Genomic DNA, 21,069 nt, shown 5'->3' on the forward strand with positions numbered 1-21,069 from the left:
TTGGGCCCCCGAGAACATTCTCTCTGTCTTTATGTGCTCCTGTCTTTGTCAGAATTTGTGTATCAGTAAGACACCGTTGTTTGACACGGTGGTAGCAGTTTGCCTTTATGCTTCCCTTCTGCTTTGTCGCTGTAGGAATACATCGTTCTATGTAGGAGCAGCAGCACATATTTATCCTCCCTTCTCGTGTATGTTCGTCGGAATTGGTGTACCAGAGTGCTTATTTATAATCCCGTCGTTTGAACTTTCCACTACACCGCACCCGAGCAAAGTTGTAGTCGTCTTAGCTTGTAGTATATACTATAGTTGCTGATGTCCGGTCCCGGACCGCTCGGACTCGGTCCGGACGCAGGACTGGACTGATGGACCGGTCCTCTGCAGTCCGGTCCTCATGGGTCCAGGAGAGGTCCGGTCCTGGGTCCATCATTTTGAGAAATTTCCCGGACCGATGGACTCGTCCGGACCCGGACTGGACTCCGGACCTGAATAACCTGAACTAATGTCTCAAATCTTGTTTCCCATATCTCTAGCTCACTATACTAAAACAGATCATACTCCTTTAAGGATCTTTGAATATTAGCTAGCACTTGCATAGTACATTTTACAAGTTTCTGGCAGTCCAAGCAAAGCAAAACTTTACTCCTGTTCTTTACTGTTCAATGTATGGCTTACTAAACTTGACTCTTCCTATCTGGTTATTGTCTCCTGAAATATTTATTCCCTTTATGTGTATTTCTTTCCCATTTCCTATTTTTGCCCTCTTTTTAGTCTGCTAAGCCACACTTCTCTCTCTCTCTTCCATGTTCACTCCTCTCCTGTCCTATGCCAAAGACACTGCAGTCCTAGCCGCCCTCCCCAGTCAAGCAGCCAGCCAATGCCCCTGCCCTTGACAAATTAGACAAGATGTCCGAAATCGCTCTCAGAAAGAAGAAGAACGCCGACGCTCAGGCTGCTTTCCGTGCACGCCGTGCCAACTATATTGCCACCCTCGAAGAGACAGGTCCGTCTGCTGCTAAGTACCTAAATATTCATGTTCTGACGACTAAGTGTCTGTAAATCGCAGTAACCAGCTTAGAGGCAGTTGTAGTCCAGCTTCAGGACTCGTGTCGCGAGGCTTGCGCCAAAGCCTCAGAATTGTGTCAGGAAAACCACTACAGTGTCTAGTCTGTAGATTATGTAGTATATACAAAAATATATTACTTTTGTACTTAGATACAAAGAATAATACTCTAACTCATCTCCTAATTTTTTTTTCTCTCAGGTCCGGTTATGGACCGGTCCAGAACCGGACTGGAACTTGGGTCCAGTCCACTACCCGTCCACATAGGTCCGGTCCCCAGTCCGGGACACTCCCGGACCGCAGATTTGGTCCGGTCCTGAGTCCAGGTGAAGTATGCCCGGACCGGACCAGGACCGGACTTCAGCAACTATAGTATATACGAATGAATACAAGACAAAGGGGATTCTGTTTATCTTACTGCCTGACCAATTTAGCAAGAAAAATGCAATTTTTGGTTGTAAGCTGTGCGAACTATGAGAGGCAGAATGGCACGAGTAGTGTGGGATCGGCTGGAACAGCAGAACAAACCTACTCATTTCGAGCCTTTAAGTTGATCCTGCATCACAAAACCGAGTATATGTGTGCCCTGTAAGCACAGTGATTTTTAGAGAGTGTAAAGAGAATTTTATGTGGAGTTTTACATGTGCTAGATTTTTTGCAATCTGACCCAAGCACAAGGACAAGTAGGTTTGTGTGAGTTCTATTTTCTCTAACTCAATACACTCTGAACCATTCTGAAATATTTTTACAGATTCTGAAGCACATTAAATAGAGGAAAATTTAGGTAGCTCATTCAATACATTTGACGGCCTATTTATTGAAAAAAATGCATTTCTGTTGCCTTTTTTTTTTTTTTTGCATACTACATGTCACAAATACACGTGATTTCGGGTTTTGCCATTACTTTTGCAAATAGCTGTAATACATCTAATGTTGTGAAGTACTTACTCACATCACAAAAACAAACACGAAAATGTATTGGAATATATTGCTAAGACATATATTTTTTGTATATTGTGGGTCCTTATATTCGATTGTATTGTCTACATGTACATATATTGCCTTGTCAGACTCTGCACAAAAGTGCGATGCAATTACCTTAAACGTCCATCTTTCCTACGTACGGCACTTGCCGATATCAAAAAGGAATAAATTCACGTGATACGAGTTTATTCTTTTGTGAGAACTTGTGATCTAATAGTGATTTGTCAACTGTTGAATGAATGCCAAAATGGACTTGTAAGTCGGCTACTTAATCTATATGCTGCAACAGTGGACTAGGCAAGCATGGGGTTTAATGAAGGTTTTGCGTTCCTGACTCTTGACAGGGTTTGCTCATTACAAAGCAAGTGTTTGTTATCATCTTCCTAAATTAGTAAATAGGGAGCTTGCCGTCAACGTTTACCACCTCAACTCTGAAACTTCCAATAATTTTCCGTAAATAATTTTGCAAAGCTTCGTTCGTCGGCCGATGCACGCAAGTGCGACGTGGACGGCGTGATGCAGTCGAATTACCAGCTGGCCCTTGGTATATCCTCTACAAGACTACGAAGACCCTGCTCGAGAGGACTAGCAGAATTCCCTTTACAGGGAAGTAAAGAAAAAGAAAAATGCGGGCAGCACGAGTACGACCGCCCATAACGCCGCTCATCGTGGGCCTTCATCCTCGTCTCCTCTTTGCCACTAGGCTGCTGTTCTTGCGCACGATGGCCTCTTCTGCGTCATCGGCGAAGATAATCGACGGTACTGCGCTCGCAAAGTACGTCCGTTTTCTTCACTTTTATTTTAATGCCATGATATCTAAGCAAATAAAATTCTTAGATCGATACGAAATGACGTTGCACAGAAAATCGCAGCGCTAAAGGCAGTCCACCCGCACTTCGCACCGCAGCTCGCGATCATCCAGGCTGGTGCACGCCCGGACTCGAGCACGTATGTGCGTATGAAGGCCAAAGCGGCCGCAGAAGTCGGTATCGCATTCAAGCACGTCGCTTTACCGGCAGAAGCCTCCGCAGACCAGGTCGTCAATCACGTCCATAAACTCAACGAGGACGAGGGAGTCAGCGGAATCCTGGTGCAGCTTCCGCTTGGGGAACACGTTGGCGTTGAGGGCGAGAGGAAGGTCACGGAAGCCGTCAGTCCAGAGAAGGATGTCGATGGGTGAGTTAGCTGATCTTCTCAACATCCATTACTCTGGCTTAAGTTTGTGTGCGTAGGTTTCATGCCTATAATATCGGGCACTTAGCATCACGCGCCTCAGATCCGCTGTTCTTGCCATGCACTCCTTCCGGCTGTATCGCACTTCTTGAGAGTACAGGTGTCCAGATCGCGGGTTCTCATGCCGTTGTTCTCGGGCGCAGCGATATTGTTGGCAATCCTGTCGCGGCGATGCTTCGTAAACGGGATGCAACCGTTACACAATGCCATAGCCGGACAAAAAACTTGCCTGAGATCGTGCGTCTAACCAGATGAACTATTGACTTTTATTTAATAAGTAACTGACGTCATTTGTTACAGCTCAAAACTGCTGACATTGTCGTAGCCGCTATCGGCAAGCCCGAGTTTGTGAAGGGTGAATGGCTCAAACCGGGTTGTGTGGTCATCGATGTTGGGATCAACTACATTCCGGGTTGGTTCAACCTAAATATTTGTCTAGCCTTATCTTATTTTTAATATTTGATGCTACGCAGATGCCACGAAGAAATCTGGTCAACGCCTCGTCGGCGATGTTGACTTCACCTCTGCCTCCTCCGTCGCATCACATATCACTCCAGTCCCTGGCGGAGTCGGTCCAACGACCGTCGCCATGCTCATGGCCAATACTCTTGCCTCTGCTGAACGTCTCTTCGCTGCATCACGCGAACGACGCGTCACTCCACTTCCTCTCACTGTTCTCGAGAAGGTGCCAAGCGACATCGAGATCGCAATGGCGCAGACGCCGAAGCCTATCACGACTCTAGCGACAGAATTAAGTCTACGCGCAGACGAGCTCGAGAGTTACGGAAAATATAAGGCGAAGGTCGACCTGAGTGTTCTTGAGAGACTGGCCCACCGTAAAGATGGGAAATATATCGTTATTTCTGGTATTACACCAACTCCACTTGGTGAGGGCAAATCGACGACAACAATTGGGCTTGCTCAGGCTATTGGAGCGCATCTTGGACGTCCGGCTTTCACATGCGTTCGTCAACCAAGTCAGGGACCGACTTTTGGTATTAAGGGCGGTGCGGCTGGAGGAGGATACAGCCAGGTCATCCCAATGGATGAGGTATATGTTAACATATAAGTTCTTGAAATAGCCAACTAACTCTTTATTCAGTTCAACTTGCACCTCACTGGTGACATTCATGCCGTTACTGCAGCAAATAATCTGCTCGCTGCTGCCTTGGATGCTCGCATGTTCCATGAAGCTACTCAAACTGACAAGGTTTGTGTAACATTGGTAATCGAGTGAACAGCCATCTTATTCTCTCTTTCGCCAGGCTTTGTACAACCGTCTTGTTCCGACAATCAAAGGAAAACGCGAATTCGCCCCACTTATGCTCAAGCGTCTCCAAAAACTCGGAATCGACAAGACGGATCCTAACAGCCTGACACCAGAAGAGATCACGCGCTTCGCGCGGCTTGACGTCGACCCAGAGACTATCACATGGAACCGTGTACTCGACACGAACGATCGCTTCCTGCGTAAGATCACCATTGGGCGAAACCCGACGGAGCAAGGTCATGAACGGGAGACAGGATTCGACATCGCGGTTGCGAGCGAGTGTATGGCAGTTCTCGCGTTGACGACTAGTCTATCGGACATGCGCGAACGGTTGGGTACAATGGTCGTTGCGACGAGTAAACACGGTGACGCGATTACAGCAGACGACGTTGGTGTTGGAGGTGCACTAGCAGTTCTTATGAAGGATGCTATCAAGCCAAACCTGATGCAAACTCTCGAGGGTACTCCGGTATTTGTACATGCAGGACCCTTCGCGAACATCGCACACGGCAATTCCTCTATCCTCGCGGACCGTGTTGCACTCAAGCTCGCTGGTACAGAGGACGGTGACGATTCCTCTCGTGTTGGGTTCGTACTCACCGAAGGTGGTTTCGGTGCGGATATGGGTATGGAGAAGTTCTGCAACATCAAGTGTCGCGTGAGTGGACTTACACCCGACGCAACTGTCATCGTCGCCACAACGCGTGCGCTCAAGATGCATGGAGGCGGACCGGAGGTCACACCTGGTAAACCGTTGCATGAAACGTATACGTCGGAGAACTTGGAGATTTTGCGTGAAGGGTGTAAGAACCTCGCAAAGCATATCGTGAACTCGAAGAAGTTTGGTATCAAGGTTGTCATTGGTATCAACAAATTCGCGTTAGTCTCACTTGCTTATCGTTCTTTGAGCAGTCGTATTGATGATAGCTACCTATGTCCAGGTCGGACACCCCCGCAGAACTCGAGCTCATACGTCAAGAAGCGTTAGCAGCTGGTGCGGACGCCGCAGTAGTATCAGACCACTGGGCACGTGGAGGTGCGGGTGCGGTTGACCTTGCTAAGGCCGTCGTTGCCGCTTGTGAAGGCGAATCGCATTTCAAGTTCCTGTATGATCTTGACAAGCCCATCGCGGAGAAGATCGAAATCATCTCGAAAGAAATTTATGGTGCCGATGGTATTCAGCTAAGCGAGCTTGCGCAGAAGCAGGTCGAGACGTATACTAAGCAAGGCTATGGGAACCTTCCCAGTAAGTTTAACTTTCATTACAAATGTGATAAATCGTTTCTTATGCTTATTATTCGTAGTTTGCATGGCGAAGACACAGTATTCGTTCTCACACGACCCGAAGCTCAAGGGTGTTCCGACAGGTATGTTGTTTTTTGTCCTAATTGACCGGTGTGCTTAAAATATTTGTTTGAAGGTTTCACTATCCCTATCCGCTCTGTACGCTTGTCTGCTGGTGCAGGTTTCCTTTACCCAATCCTCGGTGACATGCAAACCATGCCTGGACTCGGCACACGTCCTGGTTTCTGGGAAGTTGGTTTAGATCCAGAGACTGGGCGTGTCGTTGGACTTTTCTAAATTCTTCGTATAAGGTCAACGCCCCACTGCCCCTCCCCTTGATCTAACGTTGCACCGAGCATTGTTCTCAACAACATCTGGCATTATTACTTCAACAGTTATAGAGAGCACTCCATTATTCCAACCATCGCCCATAGAGGTTTCCGATCTGGATTGGACTTATAGTCATACGTCTAGATGAGGGCCTTGTAGATGCGTTTTCTAGACTGCAACTCTACTTGCAGCACTAATCGTTCTTGCTGTATCGTTTTCTTCATCGTTCAACCGGTATTTTAGTACTACTTAAGTACGTTCTTTCGGTGTAACTTAGAATATTTTCTTGTTTTCTCTCTGTTTCTGTATGTAGGTTAAAGTGAACAAAAGAATAAATAGGATAAAAGTAGAAAACGTACTATACTGCTATTCTTGCGTTGACTTCAACGCTGAACTGCACCACTAACAAAGGCTAATATATTGACTCCGAGAGCTCGGTCCCGCCGATTTTGTTTCTACTCCTATTCTGAAGTCGAGTCAGGCTCTAATAATATTTTCAAAGATACGTAACGACATAAATTATAATGGATATTAATATGAGGAGGTATTACATCTGGTCTGGATAAGCACTTACCGCTTAAAGCGCGTGGGAAAAGTAGCTCATCGTTTGGACTGGCAGTCTTCAGCACTTCTTGACTGAGTTCCACTCACAACTCGCGTGCAAAAGGAGCCCGTAATCGTCTAAACACCAATCTATAGGACGCTATGGGAGCTCTTTCTGGCAGATTGAGGATGCATACCCCATATTTCTGGAAACCATGTTGTGCTAGGCCAACATGCTGCGGGCGCCTCTTCTGTGTGGTAATACTTATTTCCGACTCTGGATTTTCTGCGTACACTGCGAAATGTGACCTTCTTCTACCTTCTATGTCTATCTACGTGAAGAGCTTAAATGCCAAGGGGTGTGCGCGGTCCTAAGCCTGCACCTCTTCTATTGGCCATCATGTCCAAAGTATCCGCCGTCTCTCGTGTGTTTGATCTCGCAGAACTGAAAAATCAAGTCTTCATATTCCTGGACAAGAAGGCAATAGCAAAATGTGCCATTGTATGTAAAAGCTGGACGAAAGAGGCCCTGTATCGTTTATGGCGTGATTTGGAATCGATATTCCCCTTGCTGCGTCTTCTAGGAGAGTTCGAGGTAGAAGGACGAATTCTACTCAATGGAATGGTGAGCAATATCCAACTAACTTCACGTAATTATTCACAAATTCCATACTTGCAGATGCGCATGAGGTCGCCTTCTACGGGCCCCGTGCTGACGTTTAACGAGATTCCCTGCGAACACCGTTGGATGAGGTTCAACGTTTACGCTTCACTCGTAAGGAAACTCCAGCTTTCGAACTACTCCGATTACAAGCATGCGCCTCTCATTTCTCGCGACCATCCGGCTTACTTCGGGAGATCCATGTTAGAGGTACTCAGCAACGGTGAAAAGTATCCTCGGCTTCTGCCTAATCTCGAAAACCTCCATGTCGACGCGTCCATCGATGTCTCTATATTTTCTCTGGCGAGTTTATTGTTCGGAGAACTGAAGAGCTTGGAATTCGCCGTTGATATTATGCCACGTCACGAAAGGATTTCTCTAACGCCTCTCAAATTGTTCTTGAAAGATGTCCTAGCACTCTCTCCTAACCTTCAGTGCTTTGGCGTCAAGGCTGTTCCGGGCTTGGAAATACACTGGCATGGAAAGAGTCTTGATCACCACGCGGAGCTGGAGTGGATGATACAGGAGTTTCTAATTCAGATGCCCAACTCGTTGACGGTAGTGAAGGTGAATAGTACTATGCTTACCCCCGATCTTTTCAACATGCTGTCCACCTTCCCTCGCATTCAGTCGCTGCAAAACTCCGGTAGGCGCAGTTACTATGCGCCAAGGATGTTGACGATACCTGAATCGGTTGACGAGAACGCATTTGCAGCACTCAATTGTCTATTCTTGCCTATTGAAGCGCGGACCGCAGTTCTTACGTTGGCTAGACTGAGTCACATCTTGGGGCATCTCACTTCACTCTCTGTCGCGTGTCGCGACTATGCCACTCCGGAAAAGTGTCATGACCTCTTCATTGCGATATCACGATTGTGTCCGGGACTTTCGTCCCTTGAGATCGTAGCATGCACGTCTAGGGGCATCATCGGAGGATACGACAGTCCAGACGAATGGTACGCGGATAATAACCTCGTTAGCAGTCGTGAGAAAAGAGCTCGCCTCTTATCCATCAATTTACTTTTGGAGCTTCGTAATTTGAAGGAACTAACGATTCTGCTGGACTTCATCCTTCCTATTACGGACGAGGAGCTGGACATAGCACTGTTACGTCGTAGGACACCGCTAGAAGTCCTTCAGCTCTCATGGAATCCAAGGCGGCTGGATTTAGATCACCCGAACCTGACTTTCGATGCGATCTGTATCGTTGCCCGGCGTTGCCCAAGAATCAGGATACTATCGTTGTTCGTAATAGTTCCGCAATGTGGACGATTCGGCGAATGGTTCCCTACGTTCAAATGCCTGGAGGAGTTAAACCTAGGGCTTTCCTATATCTCGACTCTGTTAATCAACCGGACGGCGATGAAACTCTCAGAACTCTTTCGCGACGTTATTCCAGAGGTCTCCGTGAGCCAACATACTGGCGACTTTGATAAATGTCAGCTCGAGAATCTACATGTCGGTATTGTGCAAGAGAACTGGATGAACTGGGAGAAAGTCGTAAATATCATGCACAGGGTTAGGGGTGTGCCAGATAGGAGTGGGTTGCGTCGGTTTGCACGCTCAGAGCGTCGCGTTGTTGATCAACTTTGGGGTAGGCGGGTCACTTACGAAGACTGAGTGTTGCAGACTTCCATCTTACCACCGATACTAAGAGCTTTGCCAATTCCAAGTGGTAATTGTTGGTTTTATCTTGAATCCCTTAGAATACTTCTCCAGCTTATGCTTTGCACTGCACATAGAGATTATTCGTGGCTCAGTGATTCTCAGCAATTGTACGAGTATTGTAGTTCAAGCGATCTGAGGAAAGAAGATTAGTAGTTAAATGAGTCCAGTTGCTCGTATAGGTCGAATTTACAAATATTTCCCTGTGTATTATTCGATGTCTCACACTCGTATAACCTTTGAGAGTATCAGTGCGTCATTACCAGTGGTGGAGGGCTTTCCCCTTCTGCTGTAATGCGTGCTCGCAAATGGTTTACAGATACCCTTGACCTGATGGTTTTACAGATTTAGGAACAGCTTCAATTTATGATGCGAGTTGAAGATGGATAACTACGGGGCCTTAGCGTGTCGAGTGCTATAACAAGGCGCTCGCTTCTATTTCGAACACCCGCAGCGCGCACTATTCTGTACTGTGAGTAACCCTTCCATCTTAGAAAAAAACTAATCATTAAGAATAAAAGAAATTGTCGAGGCGATGAATGGAAATACCTCCTAGATACACTCTGCAAAAGATCAAGCTTGCGTTCTCGACAACAAGCATACTGCGAAAACACTTGATAGATGAAGCAATCCCCTTCAAGATGGTGGACACTGGACTTGGTGAAAAGTAAAGCAAAAAGACAGTTCGGACATATGTACAATGATTATCCATGTTATATATCACATAACCATTGATTCTTTCTCTGTTAAAGTTGCTCATGCTGTCTTTTCCATCTATCACTTGGCCATTCTCACTACATAACTCCAAACAAGCTGGGACGTACGGTTCGTACAGAGTATCAGCAAATACTTTATAACAGGAATAGTTTATAGATACAAGTTGATACTGATAAGCTCTACACCAGCGGTCTTTGGTACGCTTCAGGTATCGTCAATTACGACTAGTCGTCATCCGAGCTAATATCCTATTGTACAATATATCAGGTAAAGCATAAACAAACCAGTAAAGCCATGTACTCACTTCTTCGATATCAGGATACTCTTCCCCGTCTGAATCAAGACCACGATTCCACCATGGTGCCTTAGCATCGTAGTAACTGTAGTATATGTTAAATCGTGTTTATGTACCAAGCAAATATAAAGGAACATACTGTAGTTTTTCATCGTTAATGGGGTCGGGACTCTGGCGTCTCTTCCCACCTTGCTTCTCAACTACCTTGAGTCGAAATAGTGGTATTAAATTGGACTCATCCGAAGACGCTGAACGGTAAGAGCCGCTAGCAGAGATGCCTTCCGCAATCCATTTTGGCTTCTCTCCTCCTGATTTATCAGAGCTCGTATCATTGGGCGAAAACGGGCCAGGGCACAACGCGATGGAGACGTTTCCCTCCTCTGTATAAAATGCATTGTTAGCAAGACGCAGAAGTACAATGCACGCAAGAAAGGCACATACTCTTATCCGAAAGATACATTGCATATGCAGGGGACTTGTGAACGTGCGTCACGATGCATTTCCCTTTTACCCACTCACACTCCTTCAATTCTTCAAGAAGCACTCCCGGAACCGTTGTCGTCTTTGCCTTATGGATGAGCAGAACTGCCCCACGTCTCTTGCTGAAATGCCATTGACCACCGACGAGCGGTTTCGACTTCCCGAAAATATCCCTATAAATACAATCAATAAACCGAGCACCGTGCTAAGTAGGAACACACACGGATCGAACTGAGTCTTCGGGTTGATTATATCTGTACCCAAGGAGTAATACTGCATATCCTTCGTCTCTGAACCATGGATGGGCGGGTATTTCGTCGTGATCTCCGCGATGCTGTCATCGCGATAGAGGTTTCCTTGCTTTTCAAACTTCCCTGACTCGTAGTTTATTCCACCGTAATCACCAGCCTAAGCGACTGTTAGGTCAAGCAGGAGTATGAAAAAGCGTGATGTTACTCACTTCTATGGGGTTCGATGGGTCCCAGTTAGCATATTGTTCGCCAGAGGGAAACTTGATGAGGTCGATGTACAAGCGCGATTCATGCATTATGTCAGCGGACGAAGTAAGACTGTACAAGTCAAATGGGGAGATGCAGACGCGAGAGTCGAGCCTCCTTATATAGCTAAGATTCACAAAGGCCACAACGATCATATTCATCATTTCCCCCTAATATGTCACAGCGCCAAACAAGAGCACAGTGCGGTGGTACTGACATTACAATTGATACTCTTAGATATATGACCACAGACGACATGCACGTTTGGCACTGTTACAATACCATTATTCAATAAATGACAAGCTTGACTTTCTGCATTCAAACCTGAATACGACACAGCTTTGTCTTACTTTGTTCTACCTTTGGACCTTTGGTGGGAAAGACTTAATGAGTTTATTAGCATGCTGCATGACAAATAATTGGAGGGAAGTAACTTGGTACTACATGCAGTGCTTGTTCGATAACAAAATGCTTCAAGCTACATTGAGGTATATAGAGCGCATACACTCAGAAAGTTACAGTCTTTCAGAACCTCGAGGACGGTCATAATTCGACTAACATTTACGGGTCTACTCAAATAGTGACATGGTATTCCTCTCATTTTCTACTCATTCGTCTATAATTTACGGGATTGAAAACAGTAAACTTCAGCAGGTTTATTCGGGTCAGTTGCTGGAAGCACTCACTGGTTGTGTCCCAGAATGTTTCTCATATTGTGACTTTAGCTCACCCATAGCGGAGGCTGCTGCACTGAAGTTAAGGTAAGTAGCGATAGAGGATGCAATATCTTCCGGTGAAGGGGGAATGCCCTTAGTAGTAAGCTCCTTCTTGTAATCGCTCTCTTCCTTTTTCAGCATATCGTTGATGGCGCTCTCTATCTCTTTCCGGCCACGATCCATCAGTCTCTCGAATTCAGGCATTGCCAATTTCCGCATCTCCGAGATAAGCGGGTCAATTGTCATCTCCTCCAATGTCTCTATTAGTTTACTCTCGACTATGGCTTCATAGTAGACAATGCGAGACTAAGACATGCAGCATAAGATCAAAGGAAGATATAGTTATTTGAAAGTATCATACCTTCCAGCAGTCAATTTTCAGCACGTCTCGTATCCGTTGACGACAATTGTTGTAAAGCTCGGAAAGTGAAGCTTCCTTCACTCTAGCAGGTACATTCGTCGTCTCAGCAATTACTCGTCCAATGATTGCATCTTTCTGCGCTCCATCGAGTCTATTGCTGAGGCTCTGGGCAAGATAATCAACCTGCTTCATGACCTGCTTATCAACGTGGTCCTTGCGAACACGTTGAAGGAACTCGTTTTTGATAGTCTCCAGAGCGAAGATGGCCTTCGGTTGAAAGGCTTCGGAGAATTCACGAATTTTCTGCTCGTCATCGAAGCGAAAGGTCCCTAAAGAAGTGCTTGGGATTACCTTCAAAGTAAGAGATCAGGATTAGAAAAGAGGCAGGCTAAAAATTAAACTAACATGTTCCCTGCTTTGTTCCATCTCCTTCTGAAAGTTTTCTTGAATAGATTTATGTAGCTTTGCTTTAAGTTCATCAAACGCGCTGTCGATGTCGTTCACTGCTTCGTCATGAAGGGATGTTTCATTGTTTCTCCATAATCTCCTTGCAATGTCGATCTGCTTCTTCGCCCTATCAAAAAGCCTTTTTGCTGAGCTCGCATTCTGCACGGGTTCTCCCCAGACGTTGCAGAGCTGATCTTGATAATGCGAAACTTCTTTGGTAACGAATCATGACTACTTATCGTCCATTGACTCACCTTTGTGCATCAAGAATCCTTGTGAGTAAGAAATCGATGTTAGCGATTCCTGCAGACAGTGCCGCTGACTGTGAATTTAACAGGATATTTGTGAACTGAGACACCGCGCGTTCACTCCGCTCTGGTTAATGACGCCGTCGAGTTCGTCCTTCCATTCATCGAGTGACAGCCTTTCATAATTTCTTCTCGCACTTTGTCCTGCGCCGCAAATTTGGGTAGCGCACTTGACTGTCGCTTTAGGAGTTGAATCAGACGAGAAACAAAGCACCATTCTCACCTGAGACTCGGGAGTACGTCTCGACTCGTCGAAGATGGACTCGAACACTGGTTTTGTACCTTGGGTAAGCATAAGACTCAGTAGCCTTTGCGCCCCGAATCCCAAGAGAGACGAGCAGCATATGCATTTTGATGCAACGTCCTCATTACCCGACCCTGGGTTCATAACCTTCCAGGCTGTGTTTCTCAGCATCTCAACATCATTGTTTTTTTGGGCAAACTTTAAGCGGGTGTTAAGAATTTGTTCGTCATAACATGAGAGCTTAAATATAAATCATACCTGATCCAAATGCGTACAAATAATGAGCGGAGTCTCGATAGCGGAGCCCACGACGTTTGGTAGGATAGATCGCCAGTGATTCTTTGATACATCTTTAAGAGATACAACCGGGACTATGGCATAGACGCATCCTCTAACTGCTTCAACTATATCAATGTAGACAAGATTCTGTAACGTCGTAAGTTCTCAAAATTAAAATGTGGATATCTCGTATCACTCGCATTGACAGTAGCTTCATCAATTCCCTGTGTGGATGTTAATTAAAGTTAATATGCATTAAGAAAGTTGTGGGAGATTACCGGCAGATCAAAAACCTGCACGAAATAAGGTACTGTATAATGCGTGTATGTAAATGCTAGCTCACCTCAAAAGCGCCAACGAAGTTCTTCTGAGTGAATGACGAGAATTTGACAATTAGCAAAGGCCAAACACTCATGTCCTGCTTGAAAGGCACATCAAACATGTAACAGAGCCTGGCTATGTCGTTGACTTGTCCGAGCTATCATGACTAAGCTCGTGTTGCTTGCAAAAACGGAATCGGAGACTCACGAGCTTTATGACTGCACCTTCACCGTGTGCTTCGCGCGACAACTTGAAGGCTGGGTCCTTATATTCATGCCAACTCTCCCGCGTCAGTGAAGGCAGCTCTTCCCACTTCGTGGACTCCTTTAGGCCTTCTAAGAAATCAGCAGCTACATAAAGCGTTGTACTGGAATTGGAATGAGCGGATACCTGGAAGTTTTGTTCGCAATTGTTCCAAACATTCTTGCAGAATTCAGAATCTGGCTTGCACACTACAAGATGTGGTTCTTGATCATCTCCGTGACGTATTCGGCAAGGTAGTGCTGTACAAGGTAGATCTTCAACAGGAGTAAGTGAATTGCAATACTTGAGCAAAATGTAAGAATGGAACCTACCCTCCGACGGGAGTAGTTTCTGACCTATTATGGCATTTAAGAATAGGGACTTCCTGGAATTAACTGGTAAGTACAGCACTCTGCCAGGTTCGATCAGTAACTAACCCTGCCTTTGTCAGCCCACATATCGCAATACGGAAAATTTTTCGCCTTTCCCGCTCGATCTCGTAACGGACCTTTTCTGCACAATCTTGCAGAACAGATAGATATTTTGAATCGAGATAATCACCGACCGAAGGCTTATTATTGTGAACATCCAAAATCTTCCCATACCATGGCGACTCGTGCTTGGAAAGTGTTTTAGCGGATATGTACTTGATGTCTGACTCTAAATGGCATCGCAGCCATTCCAGAACATGAAGGTAGGACTGTGCCACTCGATCAACGCCCTGTATATCATGATCCCGTTCCAGATAGTGCATGAAATCTTCGACATGTTCACAAGCAAGACGTTTGGTAATTTTATTTGAATCCTCCGTTGGACCGGTCGGCGAGTTCAAGTTGCAAAGCGTTTCCACATATTCATTGGGCTTGGTGGCGTCTGTGAACATATCGAATGGATGTTCAGAAAAAAGCAGGTCCAGCAAAGCTGTTTCGGCCGAGAAGTCCTTCGCATGCACCCGGTGATCGTGCATGGCTCCCGATATGATTGAAACAAGGTGCTTTTTGTAGATGTTGCGAATCGCATCGAGTGCACCGGCAGCACGAGAAGAGCGGGACCCCAAATCCTAACGGCCATTGACAGCTGTAGTGATTAAGCTAGCTGGTTATTAGTACTTACAGAAACGATTTGATCCGGACTGAATTGTTGCGGCTCGCTAGCCAATGCTTTAATAGCCTCGATTTCAGATTGCACTTTCGCAACCTTTTGAGCAGACCGTGCGACCTCCTCCGGTGATAGACAACTCTTTCGAGCAATACGCAAGATACTCGAGATACAAAAGTGGGCCATTTTTAGCCTGTCCTGAATGCATGCGATCCGTTGGCAGTATTGCTCTCTATGTGCGATCCCCGAAGTCTTTGCACCCTTTTCCAGCCATCTCACGCATTCGATTGCTTCCAATAGTGTGGATGGTATGTCTTCCAGTCTGGGCATGATTAATTCCATGAGGGCTGAGCACTGATTCGACTTTGAGAGATGACTGTGGCTGGGGAAAGTCCAACGAGCGGGGATGATGGAGATCGCACTTCAAGGGTCCCAAGAATTTCATAAATGTCGCATAAGTACAGCCATCCGATACGCCTAGTACATCCATTAGTATTGAATATCGGATATTAACGAAGTTGCAAAGGCTACCATACTGATTTCATTGATAAGGCCATATATAAAAGGCACACGCTTTGGCTGCATGTTTTCTTACGTGGGTCAGTAGGGCCGTGGGCATTGAGCCATGAACTTCCCCAGCTTCTTTCAAGAAGAAACGATCATAATACGACGAAACGTTCTTACCGAATTTCCTTTACTATCCATAACAGGTATTCATATCTCACGCGATAGAACACCAACGGTCGAATGGAAAAGGAGCTTCTTCTGAATTCTGACGTTGACACTCATTATTGACTTGCATCTCGTACCTTGTGTATTTGCCGGCGCTAGCAGGTCCTCCGCATGGCAAATTCTTGGACATATGAGGGTGACAAAGACTTCTGACAGAAAGGAGCCTGCACCGAGTGCTGTTGGTCCGGTGTTGGAGTTACGTCTGCCATAGGTGGTGATGCTGCATGGTCTTTCGTCTGATAGGAATACTGATTGCCGGAAAAGTAGCTTTTGTTTCTTAAAAGTGATGAGTAGCAGCGATTTCTAGTTGCGTTTTCCGCTTGGCACGTGTACCTTCTCGTGATAGGAGGGGAATGACACGTCGGCTCAGCCTTCATCTCTTATACAAGAAACCACCAGCATGCCATCCGCCGTATCCCACGTATTTGGACTCACAGAGCTGCAGGACTGCATTTTTGAATATTTGGACAAGGGCGAACAAGCTAAATGCGCGTGTGTCTGCAAGGGTTGGACGAATGCGGCTGTATATCGTTTATGGAATGAGATGGACTCTGTCGTCCCGCTGCTGCGAGTTCTAGGAGAGTTTATGGCGGATGGGCGGGCTTTATCCGTCGGTTTGGTGAGCGATATATGTTTACCAACTGTCAGACTCATTCACAAATTTCGGACGTTCAGGTTCGCAAGACGGCCAGAACTACAAGTTATTCATTGACATTTTCCGGCGAGCCAAGTGATGAACGTTGGGCGAGGTTTCATCTCTATGCAGCGTTGATAAGCACACTTCGGCTTTCGAACTATTCCAACTATGATTGCGTCCCTCTCTTTACTCGCACTTCTCCTGTGCAATTTGGACGTGCCGTACTACGAATAATTAGCAACGGGCAGACACATCCGCGACTCCTACCCAACGTCGTAAACCTTCATGTCGACGCGTCGGTCGATGCCTCTGTATTTTCACTTGCGACTTTACTATTTGGACAATTAAAGGGCTTAGAGCTGGTTGTCGATGTCACGCCGCATAAGTCTGTGTCTTGGACGCCTCTTAAGCGGTTCCTTACAAATATCTTATCACTATCGCCCGACCTTCAGTGCTTCAGTGTTAAGGCAACACCAGGGGCAGCGTCAAGATGGCATGGCAAGAGTCTTACGCATCATTCGGAACTTGACCAGATAATACGAGATTATCTTTTGCATATGCGAACATCGTTGATAACGGTGAAGGTGAACAGTACATTATTCACCCCGGAACTTTTTGACATGTTGTCAAACTTTCCGTGTATCCGCTCCATTCAAAATTCTGGTCGTCGTGCATACCATACTCCCAAACCATTACAGATATCTTCGCGGATAGCGGACGGCGCGTTCCCCGCACTGAAGAGTTTATTCCTGCCTATAGAAGCAAATTCTGGAATCACTGTATTCGCCATGCTAGGGCATACACTCGAAAACTTGACCTCACTTTCGGTTGTCTGTCTTGATTATCTCAGTTCACTGAAGTGTCATGGTCTGATTGTTGCGATATCTCAATCCTGTCCGTCACTCTTGTCACTCGAGGTCGTAGCGTGCACCTCTAGGAACGCCATTGGAGGTCATACGAACGCAACGGCCCAATGGTGGGAGGACAATAGTGGTCCCGCTAGCCGCGAAAGGAGAATGGATTGTTTGTCTCTTGCACCATTGTTTGAGCTTCGTAGCCTGAAGGAACTCACACTTCAACTCGACTTTGTTCTTCCAATAACTGACTTGGAACTAGAGCAAGCATTGTCGCGTCGAAGGATTCCGTTCGATGTCTTACAGCTCTCGTGGACTCCAAGGCGATTTGATATAGACCGCCCAAACCTGACACTCAAGGCACTCGACATTATCGCTCATCATTGTCCAACCATCAGGATACTATCGATTCTCATAATGGTCGAAGACACATCTTTTGTGCCGTGCTCGTCATTCAGATGCCTAGAAGAGCTGAACATGGGACTGTCCATAATGCCACCTCATCTACTCAACCAAACAGCGGCAATACTTTGCAAACTCTTTCGCGATTGCCTTCCAGAGTTCTCCGCAAGTCAACATACGGGCCACTTCGACAAGTGTCAGATTGACGCCGAACGAGGCAGAGGAGTGCTGGAAAACTATAAGAAATGGGAGAAAGTGATTCGTATCGTCAACAAGTCAAAAGGTGTGGTGAATGGTCGTGAATTGTGCCGCTTTGCTCGTTCGGAACGTCGATTGTTTTATCCAAGTGCCGAAAATCGGATCCCTGGTGCCTAACTGTGCTCTTATGAGTTTCCATATATTATCTCAGAAGTTTTGTAGAGAGCCGTGTTATCCTGTCATTTGCTGCACATCAAATATACTTGAAGTCTTGGAAAAGGATGAGTAGTATTTCAGTTGTTAGTGATTCATATCGAAGGGCCAAAAGGTAGAATAGACCATCGGAGTGTGAAAGAAGAAAATGGACGAGCATTTAGATGGCCTGGGTTATCATGCAATGGTGGGAGATGCGATAAAACATTACAGGTTCAGACGCTACATTTGTGATATTCTGAAAGCGGACAACGTCAACCGCGGCAAAAGGAATAAATTCGGAAAGGCCGAAGTTTCTAATATCTCCATTTCTAGAAACCATCAAAACACAAGAAAGTATTTGTGACTGTCAATGCAATTGTATTCAAATACTACACTTGATAGCCCAGGTCCTACGTATTGCATTACATATGCATGACAAGGAACATTTCCGCTGTTGAAGTCCTGTGATATGCCTCGAAGTTCAGCAATTGCTGGTTGAGTACACCAAGAAATGACTCACTGGCTACGTCGCAGAATGTTTCTCGTATTGTGACCTCAACTCACCTATAGCGGAAGCAGCAGCGCTGAAGTTCAGGTAAGACGCGACTGCAGCTGCGACATCCTTTGGTGAAGGAGGGGTGTCCTTATTGGCGAGCTCCTTCGCAAAGTCCCTATCCTCCTTTTCTAGAAGTTTTTTGATAACACTTTCCACTTCATCCCGACCGTCATTCATTAGGCGGTTAAATTCGGGGACGGCCATCCTTCGAATATCTGAGACGAGAGGATCTATCGCCGTCCTTTTCAAAGAATCGATGACCTTCTTCTCATCAATGACACTGTAGAAATTCTCCCCTGTCTAAAAGTAGGTTGATTGTCAGAAAGAATGAGGTGTACCATGCAAAGGGCACTCACCTTTCCGCATCCCTTGTCAAATGTCTCTCGTACACGCTGGCGACAATATTGGAAGAGGTCGGAAAGCGATACATTCTTCGTTTCGGCAGGTATGTTTACTGTTTCTGCAATTATTCTTCCTATGATAGCGCCTTTTTGAGTCCCGTCAAGCCGACTGCTAAGGCATTGGGAAAGGAAGTCAATTTGACTTGTGATCTGCTGATCCACAATGTTCCGCCTTGTTCGCTCTATGAATTGGTTCTTGATGAGCTCCATTGCAAAAACGGCTTTCGGTTGGAAGCCTGACAAAAATAGTTTGCTTTTGGATTCATCGTTGAAGCGTACGCGCTCCAGGGAAAGATTCGAAATACCCTTGAAATTTTTGATCGATCAATCTACAATACCAGTAAGTTTAGTGGGTCAACTAACTTCTGCCCCATGTTCCTTCTTAAAAGAATCGAGCTCCTTCTTGAAATTATCACGAGCCGACTGAAGCAAGTTTGCTTCAAGTTCAAGGAAAGCATCCTCAATGGCCCCCGACGCATTCTCCCTAAGATTGCGGTCCCTGGCAATCCATGATCGTTTCGCGGCATTGATTTCCTTCTTAGCAGCGTCAAAAGCTTTCTTGCTAACCTCACATTCTTCGCGTGTGCGGCCTAGTCGCTGGAGGGCGGATCTGTAAGGAACAGTCATTTGGCAACTAACTGGCAACTCACGAATCTTAAACTTACTTTCGTACATCAAGTATCCTTGTGAATATGAAATCGATATTTGCAATTCCTGCCGACAAAGCTGCTGACTGTGCATTTAACAGGACATTTGTGAACTGAGACACTGCGCGCTTCACACCGCTCCGGTCAATGACGTCGTCAAGTTCGTCCCTCCATTCATCGAATGACAACCTCTCATAATTTCTTCTCGCACTTCGTCCTACGCCGCAAATCTGAGTAGCGCACTTGTTATGTTTTAGAGTTAAATCAGCCGATGAGTAGATTATGATTCATACCTCATATTCTGGAGTGTATCTTGACTCATCAAAGATGGACTCGAACGAGGGTTTCGTGTTTTGAGCAAGCGTAAGACTTAGTAGACGCTGCGCCCCGAAGCCTAAGAGAGACGAACAGCATACACATTTTGACGCAACGTCCGCGTTATCGGACTTGAGATTTAAAACTTTCCAGGCGATCGATCTCAAGACTTCGACATTGTCGTTCTTGTGATCAACCTATAAGCATCGTTTAACATATGTTCGTCATGATATGGGAACTGATTACTAATCGTACCTGATCAAGATGTGTACAAATGACGAGCGGAGTCTCGATAGCGGTCCCCACGATATTTGGCAGAATAGAACGCCAATGATTCGTCGATATCTGCTTAAGTGACACGATAGGGACTATTGCATATACACATCTCCTCACAGATTCGACAATGTCGATATAGACGAGGTTCTATGGTTTAGCATGAGATATCTGATCTTCTGTATTTAGTGCAACTTACGTTAACAGTGGCCTCATCGATACCCTATTTAAAATATCAGCTGCTAGAATTTGTAAAAGAAAAGAAATTGGTTACCGGTAGGTCGAAGAACTGGATGAAATAAATTAGTAACTGTGTTATCACAACTTCCAAATGACTTCACCTCGAAAACACCAGTAAAATCTTGTTGAACAAATGACAAGAGCTCCACTGTCAGCAACGGCCAGACGCTCATGCCTTGCTTAAATTCGACATCGAACATATAGCATAGTCGGGCGATGTCGTTGACTTGCCCGAGCTGCCAGAGGCAAAGTTCTGCATCACCATAACGGACAGAAGTCATAAGAGAACTTACCAGCTTACTGTCGTTTTCATAAATATTGTCACACGCGCGATTCGTGATTTTCGTCACACTAAGTACACTCAAATACAAAATCTATTATAACTCAACTAATACTTAACCAAATTACATGATCTAAGTTGTAAAAATTATACTTTTGAAGTATCTCTCATATTCCAGAAAAAATAAAGTAAATGAGCAAAAATTGAGCAAGATACAACACAATATGTGAGTTTTTCCCTATATTTCATGTATATGAGTTTTCCTAGCCCTAAAACTGATTGTACAATACTATAAACTAGTCT

At 45.6% G+C, this 21,069-nt stretch overlaps 7 protein-coding genes across 7 annotated transcripts; 4 read left to right on the forward strand and 3 right to left on the reverse strand.

Moving 5' to 3' along the window:
- Window positions 1-903: 903 nt before the first annotated feature.
- FOMMEDRAFT_159954 (uncharacterized protein) lies at window positions 904-1,164 on the forward strand (the record flags this gene model as incomplete). Its single annotated transcript, XM_007269657.1, has 2 exons — window positions 904-1,000; window positions 1,064-1,164. The coding sequence occupies 2 exons, from the start codon at window positions 904-906 to the stop codon at window positions 1,162-1,164; spliced, it is 198 nt and encodes a 65-aa protein (XP_007269719.1).
- Window positions 1,165-2,701: 1,537 nt separating this feature from the next.
- On the forward strand, window positions 2,702-6,518 carry FOMMEDRAFT_127750 (FTHFS-domain-containing protein). The gene is made up of 10 exons (XM_007269658.1): window positions 2,702-2,819; window positions 2,882-3,220; window positions 3,277-3,514; window positions 3,578-3,689; window positions 3,751-4,328; window positions 4,380-4,487; window positions 4,543-5,426; window positions 5,489-5,793; window positions 5,852-5,914; window positions 5,968-6,518. The coding sequence occupies exons 1-10, from the start codon at window positions 2,767-2,769 to the stop codon at window positions 6,126-6,128; spliced, it is 2,841 nt and encodes a 946-aa protein (XP_007269720.1). The 5' UTR covers window positions 2,702-2,766; the 3' UTR covers window positions 6,129-6,518.
- Window positions 6,519-7,104: 586 nt separating this feature from the next.
- FOMMEDRAFT_30887 (uncharacterized protein) lies at window positions 7,105-8,985 on the forward strand (the record flags this gene model as incomplete). The annotated part of the gene is made up of 2 exons (XM_007269659.1): window positions 7,105-7,329; window positions 7,384-8,985. 2 exons carry the CDS (start codon window positions 7,105-7,107, stop codon window positions 8,983-8,985), a joined length of 1,827 nt encoding a protein of 608 aa, XP_007269721.1.
- Window positions 8,986-9,873: 888 nt separating this feature from the next.
- FOMMEDRAFT_170227 (uncharacterized protein) lies at window positions 9,874-11,069 on the reverse strand (the record flags this gene model as incomplete). The annotated part of the gene is made up of 6 exons (XM_007269660.1): window positions 9,874-9,995; window positions 10,052-10,127; window positions 10,182-10,422; window positions 10,484-10,695; window positions 10,746-10,930; window positions 10,983-11,069. 6 exons carry the CDS (start codon window positions 11,067-11,069, stop codon window positions 9,972-9,974), a joined length of 825 nt encoding a protein of 274 aa, XP_007269722.1. The 3' UTR covers window positions 9,874-9,971.
- Window positions 11,070-11,623: 554 nt separating this feature from the next.
- Window positions 11,624-15,366, reverse strand: FOMMEDRAFT_170228 (uncharacterized protein; the record flags this gene model as incomplete). The annotated part of the gene is made up of 14 exons (XM_007269661.1): window positions 11,624-11,635; window positions 11,706-12,041; window positions 12,097-12,447; window positions 12,502-12,737; window positions 12,798-12,861; window positions 12,913-13,293; window positions 13,354-13,499; window positions 13,571-13,598; window positions 13,653-13,667; window positions 13,718-13,852; window positions 13,903-14,198; window positions 14,271-14,323; window positions 14,376-14,998; window positions 15,052-15,366. 14 exons carry the CDS (start codon window positions 15,364-15,366, stop codon window positions 11,624-11,626), a joined length of 2,991 nt encoding a protein of 996 aa, XP_007269723.1.
- An 802-nt stretch (window positions 15,367-16,168) lies between these two features.
- FOMMEDRAFT_136305 (uncharacterized protein) lies at window positions 16,169-18,036 on the forward strand (the record flags this gene model as incomplete). The annotated part of the gene is made up of 2 exons (XM_007269662.1): window positions 16,169-16,387; window positions 16,444-18,036. 2 exons carry the CDS (start codon window positions 16,169-16,171, stop codon window positions 18,034-18,036), a joined length of 1,812 nt encoding a protein of 603 aa, XP_007269724.1.
- Window positions 18,037-18,182: 146 nt separating this feature from the next.
- FOMMEDRAFT_142611 (uncharacterized protein) lies at window positions 18,183-20,719 on the reverse strand. Its single transcript, XM_007269663.1, has 10 exons — window positions 20,588-20,719; window positions 20,521-20,535; window positions 20,446-20,469; window positions 20,229-20,396; window positions 19,952-20,170; window positions 19,677-19,900; window positions 19,375-19,621; window positions 18,967-19,317; window positions 18,575-18,910; window positions 18,183-18,516 (listed from the first exon to the last, which is right to left on the reverse strand). The coding sequence occupies exons 1-9, from the start codon at window positions 20,684-20,686 to the stop codon at window positions 18,578-18,580; spliced, it is 1,680 nt and encodes a 559-aa protein (XP_007269725.1). The 5' UTR covers window positions 20,687-20,719; the 3' UTR covers window positions 18,183-18,516; window positions 18,575-18,577.
- Window positions 20,720-21,069: the final 350 nt, after the last annotated feature.

This window comes from Fomitiporia mediterranea (assembly GCF_000271605.1).
Source record: "Fomitiporia mediterranea MF3/22 unplaced genomic scaffold FOMMEscaffold_10, whole genome shotgun sequence".
Lineage (NCBI taxonomy): Eukaryota > Fungi > Basidiomycota > Agaricomycetes > Hymenochaetales > Hymenochaetaceae > Fomitiporia > Fomitiporia mediterranea.

Excerpts from the sequence above, each read along its gene's own strand:
- FOMMEDRAFT_127750 (XM_007269658.1), top strand. The coding sequence starts at position 2,767 with ATGGCCTCTTCTGCGTCATCGGCGAAGATAATCGACGGTACTGCGCTC. Across the intron at positions 3,690-3,750 it reads TGGGATCAACTACATTCCGG|ATGCCACGAAGAAATCTGGT; the intron begins GTTGGTTCAACC and ends GATGCTACGCAG. Across the intron at positions 4,488-4,542 it reads AAGCTACTCAAACTGACAAG|GCTTTGTACAACCGTCTTGT; the intron begins GTTTGTGTAACA and ends CTCTTTCGCCAG.
- FOMMEDRAFT_142611 (XM_007269663.1), bottom strand. The coding sequence starts at position 20,686 with ATGTTCGATGTCGAATTTAAGCAAGGCATGAGCGTCTGGCCGTTGCTG. Across the intron at positions 19,318-19,374 it reads AGAAGGAACATGGGGCAGAA|GGTATTTCGAATCTTTCCCT; the intron begins GTTAGTTGACCC and ends AAAAATTTCAAG. Across the intron at positions 18,911-18,966 it reads TTGACAAGGGATGCGGAAAG|ACAGGGGAGAATTTCTACAG; the intron begins GTGAGTGCCCTT and ends ACCTACTTTTAG.